Source organism: Amblyomma americanum, chromosome 9 (assembly GCF_052857255.1).
Source record: "Amblyomma americanum isolate KBUSLIRL-KWMA chromosome 9, ASM5285725v1, whole genome shotgun sequence".
Taxonomy (NCBI): Eukaryota; Metazoa; Arthropoda; class Arachnida; order Ixodida; family Ixodidae; genus Amblyomma; species Amblyomma americanum.
The window spans coordinates 99,828,308-99,845,854 of record NC_135505.1 but is presented as its reverse complement, the minus strand read 5'-3'; the positions used below and the strand labels follow the sequence as shown (position 1 = coordinate 99,845,854).

Below are 17,547 nucleotides of genomic sequence, written 5' to 3'. Positions count from 1 at the left end.
TTTCCAAATTTCCAGAAGGATTGACTGACGACACCAGCACTGACTCTGTATGGTGCAAGTTGGAAGCTCTGGCTGAAGCTTCTACGGGCTCAATTGGTGTCAAACTTCGAGCGTGTACGTCTCTTCGCAGTGCACTGAGTACATCGCGCCTCTAGGTTTTACTAAGGTCTACAGCTTGGATGTTGATCTGTAACCGTTGTTGACCGATGTTGACCGCTGTAAACTGCGAGTCACAGTGAGTGTCCCGGTCATGCACGAATGCAAGTTGTCTCGCTAAATTTTAGAATCCTGTAAAGATCCTCGCGTACCATATTTATTGGCTGTCCACGCTTAAGGGGCCTTCAATTGGTGGATGATTAAACTTTTAAAGAAAAGCACCAAGTTACGCGCACACAAAGAATATAGTGCATTTACCATACGTTTTCTTCTCCCAGTGCAGATTCTTCAAAATCTTTGGCAACCCACAATTGTCTTTTCAAGAAAATCCATTTGCAGATGTTCTTGAGAATATTTCACTTTAGGCATGTGCTCTGAATCTGTCTCCTCTCTCAAGGACATCAGTGATTTTGAAAAAAGAGTATATCGGCCACAAAGTGCTTGACAACGCCGGTGGTAGCGTTTAAGAAAAAAGGTTTGAGGGGATCTCTGCGGTGAGGTTGTTACATTCAAGCCCTAGTTAACGATCGAGCTGGTTGAATTTTATCGCCAGCCTTCTTGGCAACCTTACCAGAAAGGCCTGGTAAAGTATCTTGCACGTAATAAAGTATCATTGTTTCAATATGCCGGGCCAAATTCGAGGTTTCTTCGCAATTGGTAAAAACAAAGATGCTCCATGCATGCATACATTAGCACAATTCATATTAGGAACAAAAAATGTTTTGCAACGAAGTCACCTGTGCACTACTTAGGCGCTCAGTGATATATCGTTCTGCAAGGCGGAAATTTGTGCGAGTTGGTAAGTGTTCATCTTCGCTCTCAGCGCAACACGAACGGAACACAAGACGAAGGACTAGCACAAACAGGCGCTGTTTGTTCTAGTCCTTCGTCTTGTGTCCCGTTCGTGTTGCGCTGAGAGCGAAGATGATCTGTGATATATTTTGCGCTCTTTGAAGCGGGAAACAATTCAATGCATTGATAATTTTGACGGCAAGAGTTACGAATGTTGATGCTACTGTTGTGAGTGCCTGCTTGGAATTTTGCAGCCTTACAAACGAAAAAAAGCAGTCAAGTTTTGGCGAAAAAGATTTTCGGCTTGCTAAAACACGCCTAGAAATGAATGATTTCCGTTTTTATCCCACTCCATGTTTTTCTTTCTAGCGGATCCTTACCGCTGTTTTTCGCTGAACCCATGAAAGTGCACGGCCCTTGCCATTGCGTGCCTTTAGAAAAAAACATCACTCTGGTTTATTTACAGTAGACGTATACGTAAAAGTAACGTTTTAAATTCTATGCATGTATTCTGCGTCTAAGTGCATATTGAGGATATCTCTAATACTTTGAAAAATTTCGCTGAGTTAATGGGGCCTCGGCGAGGAAACAGAAAAATCACCGTCATGTAGAACATTAAACATAGGTTGATAAAAATCACACGCATATTGGGCCCAAGAAAACAAAGCATACCTACTTTGCCCTCGAGTGTTCTGGATAGGTTTACGTCGATTGCAACGCCCACCTTGGTCATAAAGCGTTCCGGAAATGATCACAAATCCTCACCGGGTGTATTCGTTGGATTCGTCCACAGGATTACTGAAAAGACAGGAAAAAGAAATGTCTTCAGTACGTCATCCGGTCCTGAGTTTTAATAGGATGGTTTTCTAAATAATCCGGCATGACAGGAGTTATGAAAAAAAAGGTTTCTGCTGAGCCTCTTAAGAGGCGACTTACTTTTCTTATTGATATTAACGACTTTTACAGCGGGGAGGAGTCTGTGGGACTTAAACCCACATTCCTAATCACACAGCTGGCCAAGTTTCTGCACTGAAATCAATTCAGAAAGCACTCTGTGTTCCTCTTCGTGTAATACTATGAAATATGATAAGCTAAGGTGATGTCATTTCTTTGCGGTGGCCCCTTTATCCAATGAACAACTTCCTAAATAACAGTAGCAATGCATTGATAAGTATGTGTAAGTACATCGATATGTTGTTCAAGCAGAACGGGGATGACACCATCACCGACCGCCCTCAGTCATTCGCTCGCGCAGTTTAATAAACGGAATCGAAAAGAAGTTATAAATAACGCAAAACTACCAGTGTACAGTCAAGAGTAAAAAATGGTCAGCGCAATGACGTCACCGGAGCGGTGAAAATCGCACCGTGCAGCTGGCGCGGCGTGGCGTCGTGCTTTGCGAACACACCAAGCAGTTTTGTTATCGGCGTGTTCGTAACAGCAGCGCTGAGAGTATCTATCTGCGCGGCGGTTGCGTTTTTATGGAGGAAAAATGCTAAGGCGCCCGTGTGCTGTGCGATGTCAGTGCACGTTAAAGATCCCCAGGTGGTCGAAATTATTCCGGAGCCCTCCACTACGGCACCTCTTCTTCCTTTCTTCTTTCACTCCTTCCTTTATCCCTTCCCTTACGGCGCGGTTCAGGTGTCCAACGATATATGAGACAGATACTGCGCCATTTCCTTTCGCCGAAGACCAATTATTATTATTATTATCCTGTGGAATGTCATTAGTCCTAATATTTTTTACTCGCGACAATTGGTTATACCGATTCGCTCAAAAGTAGAATTCGCGTGAGTCAATTGGCATTCTGAAGAAGCCAACTAACTGAGCAATATCGACGCCTGTCATTGCCTTGTCTTCCTGTTAGTTTCTTTTTTTAGTGTATTTATGTTTCATGTTTCATTCATGTTTTAGTGTGTTCAAGCTCGCTCAGCTTTTTTCGTAAAGGCTATCCCACTAACATTTCTTCATCGACATTTCTCGCACTGCCTTCCTGTCTTTCCCAGTAGCGAACATACGTAATAGTTAAGAACTTCATCTGGGGCCATCGCAATTTTGTAACATTGTTCGCACCGCCCATAATCACAAAGTAGAACGTCTTATCACACATTTAAACACTAATTCTAGGTCCTCCGGTACTCAGACAATACTATTTAATTACGCTTGTTATTACTTTCTGAATTACAGCAATTTAGACGCCGTGGTGGCTATGTGCTAATGGCACTCGGATTTTGACCCGAAAGACGCGGGTTCGATCCCGGCTGGAGCGGTTGAATTTAGGTGGAGGCGAAATTCCAGAGGCCAGTGTACTGTGCAATGGCAGTGAACGTTAAAGAACCCCAGGTAGTCGAAATTTCCGGAGCCCGTCACTACGGCGTTCCTAATAGCCTGAGTCGCTTTGGAACGTTAAAGCCCCGTAGACCAACCGCATTACAGTAAGTTCTAGGGTGCAGTTCACACCTCGTACGAAATCTGTAGGGCTGAATTTTGGGAAAAAGTTTTTTTCTTTTTTATGTAATCCACAACCCTGTATGCGTATAGCCCGTCGGAAGATCTTCCATGAGGAAATAAAAAAATGTATGTGCATGAGCAGCGGAAACATGGCTTCACCTCGTATTGAGATTAGCGTTGGATTTTGGTGCCATATCGGACAAAACTAGAAAACTATAGTACATAGTTCGAATCGATAGATAGTGCGGATAGCAATAATTTAATCAATTTCAGTTTTTTGTACACTCTGGTGCCTGTAATTGAGAAACTTTGCTATAGTATCCTTTTAAACTGGTTGAATGTTTACCGCTTGCTTCTTTCATTTTATTTACCTTGTCTTTTTGAGGCATTCCCTATATCTACCCCTTCCCGTCTATTTTCATTCTATCCTGACTTGTACCTAACTTGTTTACACCTGATCACTCTGTTGGGTAACGCTGATTTCTGTTTCATTTTTCCGCATGCTTTGCACAGTGCTCCTTTATTCAACCATCAACATTTCTATAGCTTTTCCTTTGAATGCTATCGTTTAAACACTTCTAAAAGGATACCCAACAATTCTGGACAAAATTTTTGAACAGGAACCAGTTTATGAACATGGATTTTTTATATATTGTAAGATTTCATTATAACAATCAATATATCAGCCGATTTCTCGTCGGCAGGCTTCAATTTTTTTTCCTAATAAAGCTTTTGCTGTCGTCAAAAGTGTTCCGCATTGGTTTTCTATGGCCGTCTTAACTGCTCAGTGGTAGTGATGGAAACACTATGAAAGAAAGATTTTGCAATATATCGGCAGGACGGACCGTTGTCATCAATATTTTTTAAACAATACGTTTCAGTATATATATATATATATATATATATATATATATATATATATATATATATATATATATATATATATATATATATATATATATATATATATATATATATATATATATATCATAATCATCATCATTATCAGCCTGACTACGCCCACTGCAAAGCAAAGCAACGCATGTGGATCAGCCTTTCGTTTACATTGCTGACGCTGTTCATGTCTTTGAATATAATATTTATATTCTACAATAACTTCGGTCATGCACAGTTCTTTGCGAAGAAACATGAACATCTTGGTACATCTCTGCGTAACAATATAGAAGATTATTAAAAGAGTAGGCAATGCGGAAGTTTCAATTAAAAAAAACTGGATTGTGTCGTGCTGCCTTAGTACCGTCGGATGAAATTTTGCGAACTAAAAAAGAATTGTTTTCTTCTGCATGAAAGAGTCATCTCCAAGAAGGAATAAAATACACCGGACGTAAATGTTCTCAGAGCACAGAAACCTCCTAAGCGCAATGGAATGTATTGCGACATTTTGCAGCAATCACAGTGCTCACCTATAGCTTTAGGTAAATATGTAATAAATATTACCGGATGTGGTCGTGGTCTTCCGCCTTAGAGGTTCTGCAAAGAGGGATAGAAAAAGGCTTTCATTACAAGATGCAGTTGCGGTTTCTGAAAACACGTTACTTATTCCGTGTGTAAAGAGGGTTCCTACTTTACCCGACTGCCTGCTGGAGATCTCTCAGAGAACATAGGGCAGGCATTTTGTTGCAGTGCAACTTACGGACTTCTGGAGGTGAAAATTGCAAAAGCAAACAATACAGGCTAAAAACCATGATCACACGTAGGCGCATAACATTTTTCTAATGGAACAGCGAAGGCTTTAGCCGTTAAGATAATAGAAAAATAGCTTTCTCTAGTACCAAGCTGAAGGCCCTGCGGCTCCAGGGCTCAAGAACTACAAAATTAACGGCCTCAATTTCCGATCCTAAAGAAAGCAGTAAACTACGAACGGGTCATGCTGCAAATAATATCTTTCTGGTATTTACAATCACTAAAATAATTATTTAAAAAAGGTACTTCCTTCACTGCCGGGTTAAATTCTTGCTGGCCGGATAAAAAATACATTTTAATCCAGAGGATGAAGTGCTGATAAAAAAGTGGACTGAGGTGAGGGTTAGTGGCAAGAGTACCGGTATATGCACATTAGCGGCGTGATGTGAAAAGCTTAAACTCTCGGGCAGCTGTTTTTTCGTCCCAAAAAGACCGAACCGACCGCACCTTATGCAGATGCCGCGCCGTTCTGAGTGCTTTGTAGGAGAGGCTTGAGGGGAGAGTCTTAATTTATAAAAAAGAAATTTTGAATAATGTCACGCTTCAACATTTTATTTCTAGACGACTTTATTGTAATGCTAGACCTGGCGAAAGAAGTTGTATGATGCAATAAACTCTTGCAGTTTGCGATATAAATGTCGAAGAACTATCATACTAATGTCAGATGCCATGCATAAAAAATTTACACGTATGGCGTTCATATTTACAAAATCATACATTTGTCATTCAGACGTCATACAGTATCATACAAATTGTATGACATTTTTATGACGAAGCCTGTATGAGGTTATTTCGTCATACTTTTTTTCTGCAGGGAGATCGTAAAAAAAGACAAAAGAAGAGAAATTCGCTGAAATAATCATGGATGATATGGCAGTGTCTTTTCAGGCGATGTCGTTGAATGCACATTCCTATTTCTTTAGCAGTAACACTACGAGCAGCACTTAAGGGTTAGTAACATCGAGGCCGCTCTGTCCACTATGGGTTAAAAGCGCAGTGGTATGAATTAATTGCCGGAAAAATTTTTAGAAACGGTCTGAAATATAGATAGTTGTTTAAAATTGAATTGTAGCGAATATTTAAATGTAGTCAATGGCTTAGCATTGAGTAAAATTTAGGGGTGAAAAAGAATGCGTTGTGTGCAAATTTTGATATATGCTCGCGTCGTTCTAAGTTATGATTCGAGTAAGAACACAGTACGTGTAAAACTATACCCAGAAAAGTACGTCTTGGTCTTGGACATGTGCAGGACCAGTTTTTATCCGGGCAAGAATAAAATCTTTTTGGCTGAAAATTTTACGTTTTTTCGTGAGATTTTTCAAGTTACAAAATAATTGCTGTTAATATGAACCATGCTGATTGCCAAAATTTCTAACGACGTTTCTAATAGCTGATTGCCATGATTTCTGACTGTTAACTTTTAAATGCGTTCTGATTCAGACTATGCTTTATAATTTTGCAAAGTTTTATCAGCGAGGATCCAGTCAGGCGTATTTACTCTCATTCATTTCTGAAGGCAGCAATGGACGTTTTGTACACTGGAAAAAGCTCATATTGTAATTTATGTACGGTGCGCAGTTACAGGACATGAAGGGCCAGGTATTGTATATTCACATTTCTTACGACGCATGACGCGTTAACACGTGTAGGAAACCTCGTATTTCTGCATATTTGAGCGCCATTCCTGTAGGTTCCCCCGCTATCGCAGTGAAACGTTTTATGGTTTATGGGAGTTTAACGTCCCAAAGCGACTCAGGCTATAAGGGACGCCGTAGTGAAGGGCTCCGGAAATATCGACCACCTGGGGTTCTTCAACGTGCACTGACATCGCACAGTACACGGGCCTCTAGAATTTCGCCTTCATCGAAATTTGACCGCCGCGGCCGGGATCGAACCCGCGTCTTTTGGGTCAGCAGCCGAGCGCCATAAGCACTCAGCCATCGCGGCGGCTGGCAGTGAAACGCATGTTATATATATACTGCTGCTGTTTAGTTTACAGTTTTCCACCCTTCGCTGTAAAATGCTACACTCTTGTATCCACTTTTAGGTAAATCACCTGTACAAACGCATCACGCGTGAAGTGTTCTGCCCCTGGAAATTCGGGTCCTGGAAGTCACCTACAGCGTATAGTTTCCGAATGTCACGGAGCGCCTGACTCTTGAAACCTGTACCTTAGCGAGCGGCTCAAAGTTTAGCATAAAACACTCATAACATAACCCCGCTGAAGCCATGAAAAAAGAATCAGGTTGAAGGTTGGTTTATTAAGCCGACGGAAGTGCTGGAGGAAATACCTGGGCACAAATCGAGTGCTTTGAGGAAGTTACAACCGAGACAAAATCATGATCTTTTATGTATTTTTCCCTGGTTGTGCAAATATTTACAGATCTTGAGATCCGCGATCTAGCCTTCGAAGTGCTACCCGAAGCTAACCAAATGTGGTCTTGGAGGGCTGCCGTAGAAAATAGCAAGGACAATTTTTTTCTGGTAAGACGCATTATAACCTTTTTGAATATATGGAATATTACCAAGCTATGCGTAGGAATGCTGTTAGCCGTTGGCGCACTGTGTACTAATAATAGTTGAACAGGATTGCAGCGGTATGCTGAGTAAAGTATTATGTTCAATGCTATTTCATGATGTTTGATCTTAATCTTATAGAAACGCTACGTAGGCTAGAGCTGCTGTTTTTATCCGAACTGCAGATGTTGAAACCTCTGACGTTGTGGCACTTCTCTAGAAGATGTGAGCTTAGAAAAATTTCTTGATGTAGAAATCTTTTCAAGGATAGCGCAAAAACTCCTTAGGCAACGTTGATTACCAGATCAATGGCCATCTCACATATGTAAGGTACAATCGGTTATTTTTGTTCCTGCCGATGATGTCTATCTTCATCGGTGTTGATGGGAATTTCAGTTCACTTACTTTGCTTTATTATGCAGCTACGGGAGTTTCTCGACTAATACATTAAACATGAAGCATCTTGAATTTCCTTACTGTGTCATAAAGTTTCATGTATCTACCACCTAACGCTTGCTTTAAACCAATGTGTTTTTCTTCATTGCACAGTGTTTCGCCGGAGTGTACATACTAAGTCTGTTTCTGGGGGCTGAAAAGTTAAAAATAAATGAAATCCTGGATTTATTGCCTAAGGCGTTTATCTAAAAACTCGTAATAGGGCTCCTAAATTGATGTTTACCGTTACAAAGCGCGCAACGGGTTCGTTTTTATGGAGGAAAAACGCTAAGGCGCCCGTGTGCTGTGCGATGTCAGTGCACGTTAAAGATCCCCAGGTGGTCGAAATTATTCCGGAGCCCTCCACTACGGCACCTCTTTCTTCCTTTCTTCTTTCACTTCCTCCTTTATCCCTTCCCTTACGCCGCGGTTCAGGTGTCCAACGATATATGAGACAGATACTGCGCCATTTCTTTTCCCCCCAAAACCAATTAATATTATTAATTACAAAGCGCAGACAATGCTAGAGTTGAGCTTCTTTGCATGAATCCACTAATCAAGACGAAAAATAAAGTTCACTGCGAAATCAATATTTAAAGATTTCATTAAGATAAAAAGCTCATTAAATATATCTGAGGCCCACCCATAGAGTGGAGTTAGCTCTCGAAAATCCATGGAATCACTTTGAACCAATGGGGAAGGTCAACCACATATTACCGACCACTGAAAAAAGGTTAATAACGCTCACCAGGAGTATTCAAAGTATTCAGCCGCAGGAACGCTTGAAAAGAGAGAGATAAACACATTTTTTAAGTAACACACAGCCTTGAAGAAAAAAAGCAGGATAGATTTTGAAGCTCGTAACCAGTTTCTAGTGGGAGCGAAGGTCTGAAAGACTTTACCCTTTATAATTTTGAACGGAGTCTCTTTCTAGACGCTTAAGGTTTGGGATACTACAGGCGAGAATTGTAGATGAATGTAGTTGGCAGAAAGCTCTCGCGTGCATTCGTAGTCGCTTGACATTTCTCAGAGACAGCAGTCAAGTCTAGCGTACTCAAGAAAAGAAATGAGGAACATCTTCGTTGCGGCCAGGTCGAACAGCTAAAAAAACCAAGGGTTACAGCTTCCGATGCGCACAAATATTTCGCAGCTTCTAAAAGGCGACGATACAGATACCATATCTGAGGCTTTTGCAAACAGCGCGCTCTGTTTTTGCGAACCGCGAAACCGCACTTTTTCGGCACCTACATGACAATTCCTGTAATGAAACTTTGCGTAGTAGAAAAAAATTGGCCGAGGTTTATGCTTCTCGGTTGTGCGAATTTTTAGTGCAGCTGCTGCGGTACTTTAACCATAGGCGCAGGCAGACGAAACCATGAGTGCCGAACAGAGGCGGTTGTGGGTTTAGGCTTGGGCAGCGCACAGAGCAGTCCGTTGCCACTGAGTTAATAGCTGAGCTTCTCCTCGGCCAAAATGCTCAGTGGAAACATTTGCAAATGAAATTTCAGCCTTAGTAAAGTGAGAACGACGTTAGACAGGTTTTAAACTTAGAGTAATAATTTTTTTGGGAAATAACCATAAATTTACTGCATGAGAGGGAGCTATGCCCGTTCCTTGTAACGCAGTGAGTTCTGCAGCGCCATTCAATGCCTTATTAACCGTATTAAACGCAGTCCAGCGAACACTGTCAGCCATTTAATACGAAACAGATGGTTCATAAGCGCAGCAATCCGCCGAAAAAGGAAAATTTCAGCAACGACCTTAAGTCAGTTGCACAGATCTCAGCCATCTTCTACCAACCTACGGGGCGCTTATCTCTCGCAGGCGGGCAGGGAATGATTTTTTTCTTGCGGTTACAATGTCGCCCATTAATTTTGGAGCTTGAGTAAGGGCTGTGATAGAAAAATAGTAGATTAGAAGCCTGCAAATATCCACACTATCGCGAGCGACGAAACTCAAGATATTAGTTTAATGGTAGAAATTGCAATAAATATCTATTCGGACCTAAATAACTGTTTTCCGAACATGGAAAAGCGCCCTGTAGCATATAATGTGTTGACCCTTCATGAGAAGAAGGGGAGACTTCTTTTACCTTGAAGTGCGAGCGTAAGTTAGCTAGTTTAGTGCAACAAAATAATACGTTGGGGCCCTGTCAGCTGCATCCCAGCAAGTTATCAGCGACACATAACAAGGCGACACGTAAAACTGACAATGAGCGAACTCTTTTCACCTACACTGCATCCACGTTACCTCTCGACAGCCTCAGACAAAACGGGCGTGTGGAAACGGCTCCCTCATATCAGCTTAGGGAGGCTTCCTCTACGCGCTATCAACAGTGTAGCACACTTAGCCTATCGAATCACCCCCCCCCCCCCCCCCCCTCCGCCGTTCCTTCCGTGGCCTAGCAGCATCTAATACTATGGCATATGTTTTCTTCGGCGACCGTAGAACACTTTGTCTGTCGTTACCAGCTGCCACGCTACGAACGCGCATGGTGGCATTGATACGTTTGGGCCTAGACAATGATCCTTACGTTACTATCTCTGCCGAATCACCCCGTGCCTTCCTATGGGCACGGCAACGCTGTTAACTGCGGTTACTGATCACGGCTATGCAAGAGCAAGCGTTCAAGCATGGCCCAGAAGTCTCCATTTAACGTGATTAAATGTAGGTTTCGCTGTTCTCTTGCAATATTTCTACAATTTTTTGGCGTTTATTGGAGAGATGGCTGGCTTTTCTAGTTCGTAGTGATGGGGACCATGCGAAGATCAATGGCAGCGGAGTGTTCAAGGTTTGCTCAGTGAGGTTGGAAATAATGGATTGATTAAAGTTATTTCATTTTTATAACGTAGCGGATGTTTTTGCAATAAATACTAGGTGTAAACTTTGTGTGTGCAAGAAGTTCTATGAAATTCCCTCTCTTCTAAATGTTTCCCGCCTCAAAAGTGAAACGCCAAGCCAACGAGGTACTTGTACCTATTGAAAATTAGTGACTCTCAGAAGTGAGTCACTAACTCAAAAGCTCCCTCATGCCCACGGGAAGCTGATGTCAATTGGACATGGCGACATGGCTGTGGTACAATGATCTTTGTTTATAAATATTTTCTACTTATCGCTTTTTAACCTTTTGAAATGCCGATTTCAAAAAGGTAAAAAGCGCAGATTTAAAAATGCAGATTTCACTATTTTAAATGCAGATTTGTGCAAAAAATACCTAAAATTTCACGTTCAATTAAGGCTACCACAGAGTTCTCATTTTAGAACTGCGTTGGCTCGCAGGGAAGCATACGTTCGCAAATGAAAGCAGGCATGTCTATGGGCGCGAATGTTTATTTCGCTGCTCTTTCTACTGAACACTTTCTCTCCGCTACCACGCTATCTTCACACATTTTTTGCAAAGCAAAGGAAGCTACTGCTTTCAAGCTTAATAGACGCAAGCAGACCTTTTTAGAACTTTAATACGCACAATATGTGTAGAGCTCGCTGTCATGCTTAAACGCAGTAGTGCTGACAGCAATGTACCTTGATATGCACCAATACAATTTTGACGCGAACAGTTTGGCCCCGCACTTAGTCCCTATATCACGGGTCCACACATTCCCAGGAAATCTGGAGAAGAGCATTTCTTCGCGGGGAGTTGCTTGTAAACGCAATTTCTAGTACATGAAGAGGTTGAAGCATCACAATCATATCTGCAGATTCCTCCTCGCGACACCTCTACTTTTGTAAAATTTATTGTCAAAAAAGCACCCTGTTGGTTTTTATGACAGTCTTGACTACTCACTGGGAACGCAGGAGAAAATTTAAAAGCCATATTTTACTACGCTTTGGAAGGTTCGACCATTCCCGTCATATATGCTCATTACTCTGTCTTTCACTACTTCACCAGCGTGTCGCAATGAAAAGCGGTTCACAAAACAGCTGGTATTGTTCGCACGACAAACAAAAGATCTCAGTTCGAGCTACTCGACAGTCGCTCATCGCGTGCCTTCGTCGCCCTGGCGGTCATCTTTTCCTGACCACGGCCTTATATCTCGGTAAGTCCTCGAAAGAGAAGCTTTTTAGCATCTAAAACAATGCTCGTGTATAATCTCCAGAGGATGGTTACCTGAAGCAGCACTACTGAAATCTTTTGGGCACTAGGTGCTGCAGTAAATGGTTTAGTCATCTGGCAAGCTTCAGTGACAAAGGGTACTATTGCTTTGCAGCGCGTCCAATGGAGAATGCTGAGCGAACGCTGGGTCGAAAGACGACACAGATTTCACGGTAGTCGCAAAGCAGCATCCATATGTGCATGCGCTATCGTCAGTAAATAATGCTATTGTATTTTCCCTCGTCAGGTAGCGCAAATGAAGCAATTTGTGTAAGCAGCAGAGAGAAAGGAAAAAGAAGGTTATTAGGAAAACTATTCATTGTTTGTGAATATTGGCGGTATGGAGAACTTTCACACTGATGCGCTGTAAGTAAAAATTTAGAGAAAACATGTTTGTCTAGTATCAAATGAATAAAATGATCGCGTGCCTTGGTTTTCTCGGTTCTATAGTTTTCCTTACACAGCTTATTACTGTCACACGAAGGTCAGAGAATAAAAGGGCTTACTCACCTCGAACAGTGGCGAACATCGTGACAATAAAGAAGACAATGACAAGGGTGCTCATGCATCCTACGAAAGCCCACGCTTGCCGCGGAGCACCGACACTATTGAAAAAACAGGTGAACGTGTTCATCACTAAGCAGCGCATACGTTATGTTTGTCATTGCGAATACAAAACTCGCTTCTACGAAATTATGCGTAATTTTGCAGAAACAAGTCAAAAAATGAGTCTTTGAGTTCGAATCTTGGAGCTGCATACAGTAAGAACAGTTTTGATGTCTCATAATTTCGCTGCTACGTGGAAAGAACATTATCGTTGCTGCTTTTAAGCTTTGCTTGATAGCTATTCTGACGGCGTCACAAGATGTATGTTTGAGCAGATTCATGCCAAGATTGAATGATAGAAAGATGGTGTCAAAGTATCACGTGAAGTCTTCAAGTAGGATTTGGTTGGCGTAAGCTGAACAGCAGGAACGAAGAATGGTTGCTGAAAGAGTCTCTAAATTTGTAAAATATTTTATATTTTGCAAACTACGATATTCATCAACCCAATGGAGTGTGTTTGAGAATGGTCAAAATGCCTATACTGAAACAGTTTTGAGGGCTCTATTTCCAGCGGCCCTTAGCAGCACAGGCCTTCTGAGCGTAGCCTACTAAATAAGCAGGCACGTATAGGGACGTGTTTGATAGAAGGACAGTCGCGAACCCAAAAAATAAACACATTAGAAAGTGTATATTTGTAGAGCTTCTCAGTGTTAAATTGCAACCATTATCAGTTTTTGACTTGATAAGAAAAAAAAAACACCGGGATGTTTAATTCCATGATGCATTGGCGATGCGGCAATATTCGAAACTCTTGATAGTTTTTCCAGAAGTGACTAGAAAAGCTGGTGTGATCAAGGTTGGGCTTTGCGACTTCGTGCAGTACACTACCCTGGCGCGTTTGAAAAAGGGAGGCTTCGCTCCGACGAACCTTGTCTGGTGAGGCTCCCGATCTGGACATGTAACTTGCAGCCAACAAGTGCGCATTGTCAGGTCTTGCCACATGGATGATGACACCATTGCCTCCTACCCAATGAGGATTTTGCTGGATAACACCGTATGGCGTCGTGTTTAAGCTCCGGCGAGGGTTTATGCTATCGCATAAGAAGCACATGCCGCTAGGGGAATTACAATCGAAGTCTCCGTAAGCCGCACCCGGTACTTCACCAGTTGAACCTTGACAGCGGATGTCGAACCTTCTAATGAGTTCAAAAATTCTCAAGGTTAGGTTACATGCAGCACAAATTCACTCAAAAGCGAAAGACTGGGCAGGCGCTGCCTTGGCTCAGTTGATGAAGCACAGTACGCTAAGTACAGAGGTCGTCTGTTCGGTTCCCACTGGAAGCATGTGGTTTTTGTTTGTTTTCTAGCGAATTATATATCAAGTAAAAATGGTAAAGTACAAATGTCTTATTCTTCTATACCACACATAAAAAAACATTGCTCTATCCTTTTCTTCGTTTTGGTGTCTGGTGGCTTCCGTCACAAGTAGTTGACTCAAATTAAAGTCTACAAGCGCCCCTGCATTTTGGGAAACTTTCTTCGCCATTTTCGCCCCAGAAATGAAGCCAGCTTTTGTGCCTGTACACTAGTTCGCAGTAAGCGCTTAAGGTGTATGAAAAAAAAAATTGTGAGGCAGTCACCGTCGCAAATCATCCGTATGCGCGGATTTACCAGATGATATGTAAGCTGCGTTTACAGGCAGCATTTGCAGGCGTCTGGGGCATAACGAAGCGCTGCAGCAAATTTGTACCCTAGGTATATCGGCCTAGAAAAAATCTGCTCAGACTAGACCGCTGTTGTAAAGAACATGATTGTTTAACATAGAGACCGCAGAGCATTTAAAAACAATCGACGTGACTTTAGGGAGAAAAGTTTCTTGCCAGACTAACGGAAGAATGCCGCTCCAGCAATATTGCTTTCTAAAGAAGAAATATTCTGTCGCACTTCTTATTTTAAGCCATAGGCGGCAATGCTCTGCGGGCGTTTTGCTTTATAGCTGCACCAAGAATAGAAATACAAAATATTAGGTCTTTTGAGGATAAATAGAAAGGGCAATACTTACTTGCGTACTTCCTCGTCTGCAAAAAAAAAAAAATAATTTTGGCAGATAGTTCTTGTTGATGATATCTCCATAATTACAATTCCCATTTTCTAAGATACGGTCACGAAAAAATGTGTAATTTTGTACAAATATGCTGCTGTTCTAATAAACATTTTGTAATGTGATTTCTTCGTACCGCATGATCATGGTATTGAACCAACGATCAAAGACAACACAAGAGAAGAGTACCTGGGAAAACATTTCGTAGCTGACTGTGTTGATGACGTTAATATAAGAGCTCCGTTTACCCAGACTTTGTCTTCGGTAATTAAATACGAAATTTCAGATCATTACTTTGTAGGTACGCATATCCTTTTTCCTTCTTTAAATAAATAATACCATAATGAGGAGCGACTTTCATATGCAAACACTGCCACATTAGATAACCTTATAGCAGACTTTAACTAGGTCTCTTTCCTCGAGGAAGTTAATTCTTTTAACGTGTATGACAGATTTGTACAGGTTATCAGTTTCATAAATGCCTCATCACAAAAGGTCAAAGTGATCAAAAGACGCAACCCAAATATTCCGCGGATAACAGGTGATATTCTAAACGCCATTGCAGAAAAAGACGCCCTTTCGACACGTTACAAGCGTAGCCGCAACGTACTCCTGAAGGATATTTTCAGGCTGCTTAGAAATAAAGTTACTGCATTGATTCGCACCTCGAAACCCAAGTATTTAAATAGGCCTTTCATAACAACCAACACTCTTCACATGAAATTTGGTCAACTATTAATTGCCTTTTTGAACGAAACCCAAAACAATCAATCAGCGATTCATTTGCTAAATCCATCAAAGACTTGCTCTTTATGGCCTGTGAGTTTAATGCGTTTTTTTTTCTCAGGTTTCCAAGAAGTTTCCTTTATCCGACTATGATGTTCCACGGTCTTTATATTGCACAGCTTCTTCAGCTTTTCTCCCCTCTATTGCACCCGAAGATCTTTACAGCATAATCTTTAACTTCAATTCGAAGAAAACTGCAGCTATTGACAACATCAAAATGAGTGACCTCTAACGTAATTTTACGATTTTGCAATCGGTACTTTTTATGTTGAACAGTTTTATTACTGAATGCTTCATTTCACAGAATTTAAAAGTTGCCATAGTTAAATCATTACTTAAATGTGGATCGTTGCAGGCTATTGAAAACTATGGGCCATTTCAATTCTACCTGCGACTGCGTAGATCCTCGAAAAGCACCTATTGCCAGATATGTACAGTTTTGTTCTCACGATTGATATCCTATCAGTGGCATAGTTTGGTTTCATTGTTTAGTAAAGGAAAGTTTTTGTTACTAGAAAGTTTCAGTCAAATAATTTACTCATATTTTGATAATAACAAATTCGCATGTGGTCTGTATTTGGACGCAAGCCAGGCTTTCGATTGTCATGGGATTTAGGGGTGCTTTTAATGATTTGCTGATGATTTTCTAATCGGGCTCAAGTTGTTGAAATAGGTGGGCATCAAATTGCCGAATCAGTTCTGTTAGGAGATGTTCCATACGGCTCTGTCTTATCGTTTTTGATTTTCAGTTTATTTGTAAATGATATATCATATGCTGCAGCAAAGCGTTCCATTCTTCAATACGCTAATGACACGTACGCTATTGGTGCCAATAAATGCTTCACTCTCTCGCGATGTATGCTACTAAAACGGATGTGGTGCTATTTTTTCAATAATTCTACTTCAATTAATCAACAAAACAATAAACTCACTTTTTCATAATCCCCGTATAAAGCTTCCCTTTGTTGAAACATTATTTTACATAGCCTTAATTGTTGTTGCATTGTTGATGTATTTGGACAGTCAGCTTATCGTAGTATGAAACATGCTTCGTGGTTTATGTGTACTATACAATGTTCTATATTTATTACGTTTTCACACTCGCAAGCTCGTTGCACATCTCTTATTTATGTTATCCTCAGATATGGAGCCACTGTGTTTTATCACTGCCCATAAACTTGGCGAATGAAATTTAATGCTATACTAAGGAACATCCTTCGATCCCTGGCATACAACATGGAAGTTTCGCCTGACAGCAATTTATTTTCGTTTTTACAGCTGCCCTCTTTTCGTGCCTTCTTCCATCATGTAGTTATTCGTAATCACTTTTGGGAGAGTGGAGTTTTGGTTCCTTTCATTCCTGTTCGTCCGTTTTGACAGCACCCCCGTTTTACGGCACATCAGTGCTACACTCATGATTATTATCGATGCTTCACTCGTAATTGTTATATGCCCAAAATTTTTAATTCTCTGCATGATTCAATATTTTCAGTTTCTTCGCTGTCACAAATAAGGCATTTCTTAAAAATCCTTATGTCGGTAACTTAAACTGTTTCTTTGTTGTTTACTTTTGTTATTAAGGTTATTCTTGTTTGCTTGTTTTGTCATGCCTTTTTTGCAATATCTTTGTATTCATCGACTGCCGGGTGCAGCCCTAGAAGTCTTTATGGCTTAGGCAGACCTGTATTAAAATTGTACGCATGTTTTCTGAAAAATAAAGACATTTTTTAATATTATTGCTATTATAAAAGCATAAAACTATGCAGGGAAACAATACACAACACAGAATTAGACAGAACTGTGTACTTGTCTTCTGTGTTCAGTCTCCTGAGTAGTTTTGTTTTTATAATCATTTCATGCTATCTAGCCCCTCATCGCTCACTCCTGGTATTCTTAGTACCACCCTGCACTGCTAATTAGAAAATTAGCGCTAAATATAACCAGAAACGTTTATTCGCGCCAGCTT

At 41.0% G+C, this 17,547-nt stretch overlaps 1 protein-coding gene across 1 annotated transcript in view; it reads right to left on the bottom strand.

Annotated features, from left to right (window-relative positions):
* The window catches only part of LOC144105223 (uncharacterized), a 47,514-nt gene extending 32,748 nt beyond the window's left edge, over positions 1 to 14,766 (bottom strand). Inside the window, exons 1-5 of the mRNA XM_077638370.1 lie at positions 14,757 to 14,766; positions 12,659 to 12,753; positions 8,804 to 8,836; positions 4,858 to 4,890; positions 1,714 to 1,746 (exon numbers count right to left, since the gene is read on the bottom strand). Of these exons, the coding sequence (XP_077494496.1) occupies positions 1,714 to 1,746; positions 4,858 to 4,890; positions 8,804 to 8,836; positions 12,659 to 12,713 (154 nt within the window). The 5' untranslated portion in view covers positions 12,714 to 12,753; positions 14,757 to 14,766. The remainder of the gene's footprint in view (positions 1 to 1,713; positions 1,747 to 4,857; positions 4,891 to 8,803; positions 8,837 to 12,658; positions 12,754 to 14,756) is intronic.
* Between the last annotated feature and the right edge of the window lie 2,781 nt (positions 14,767 to 17,547).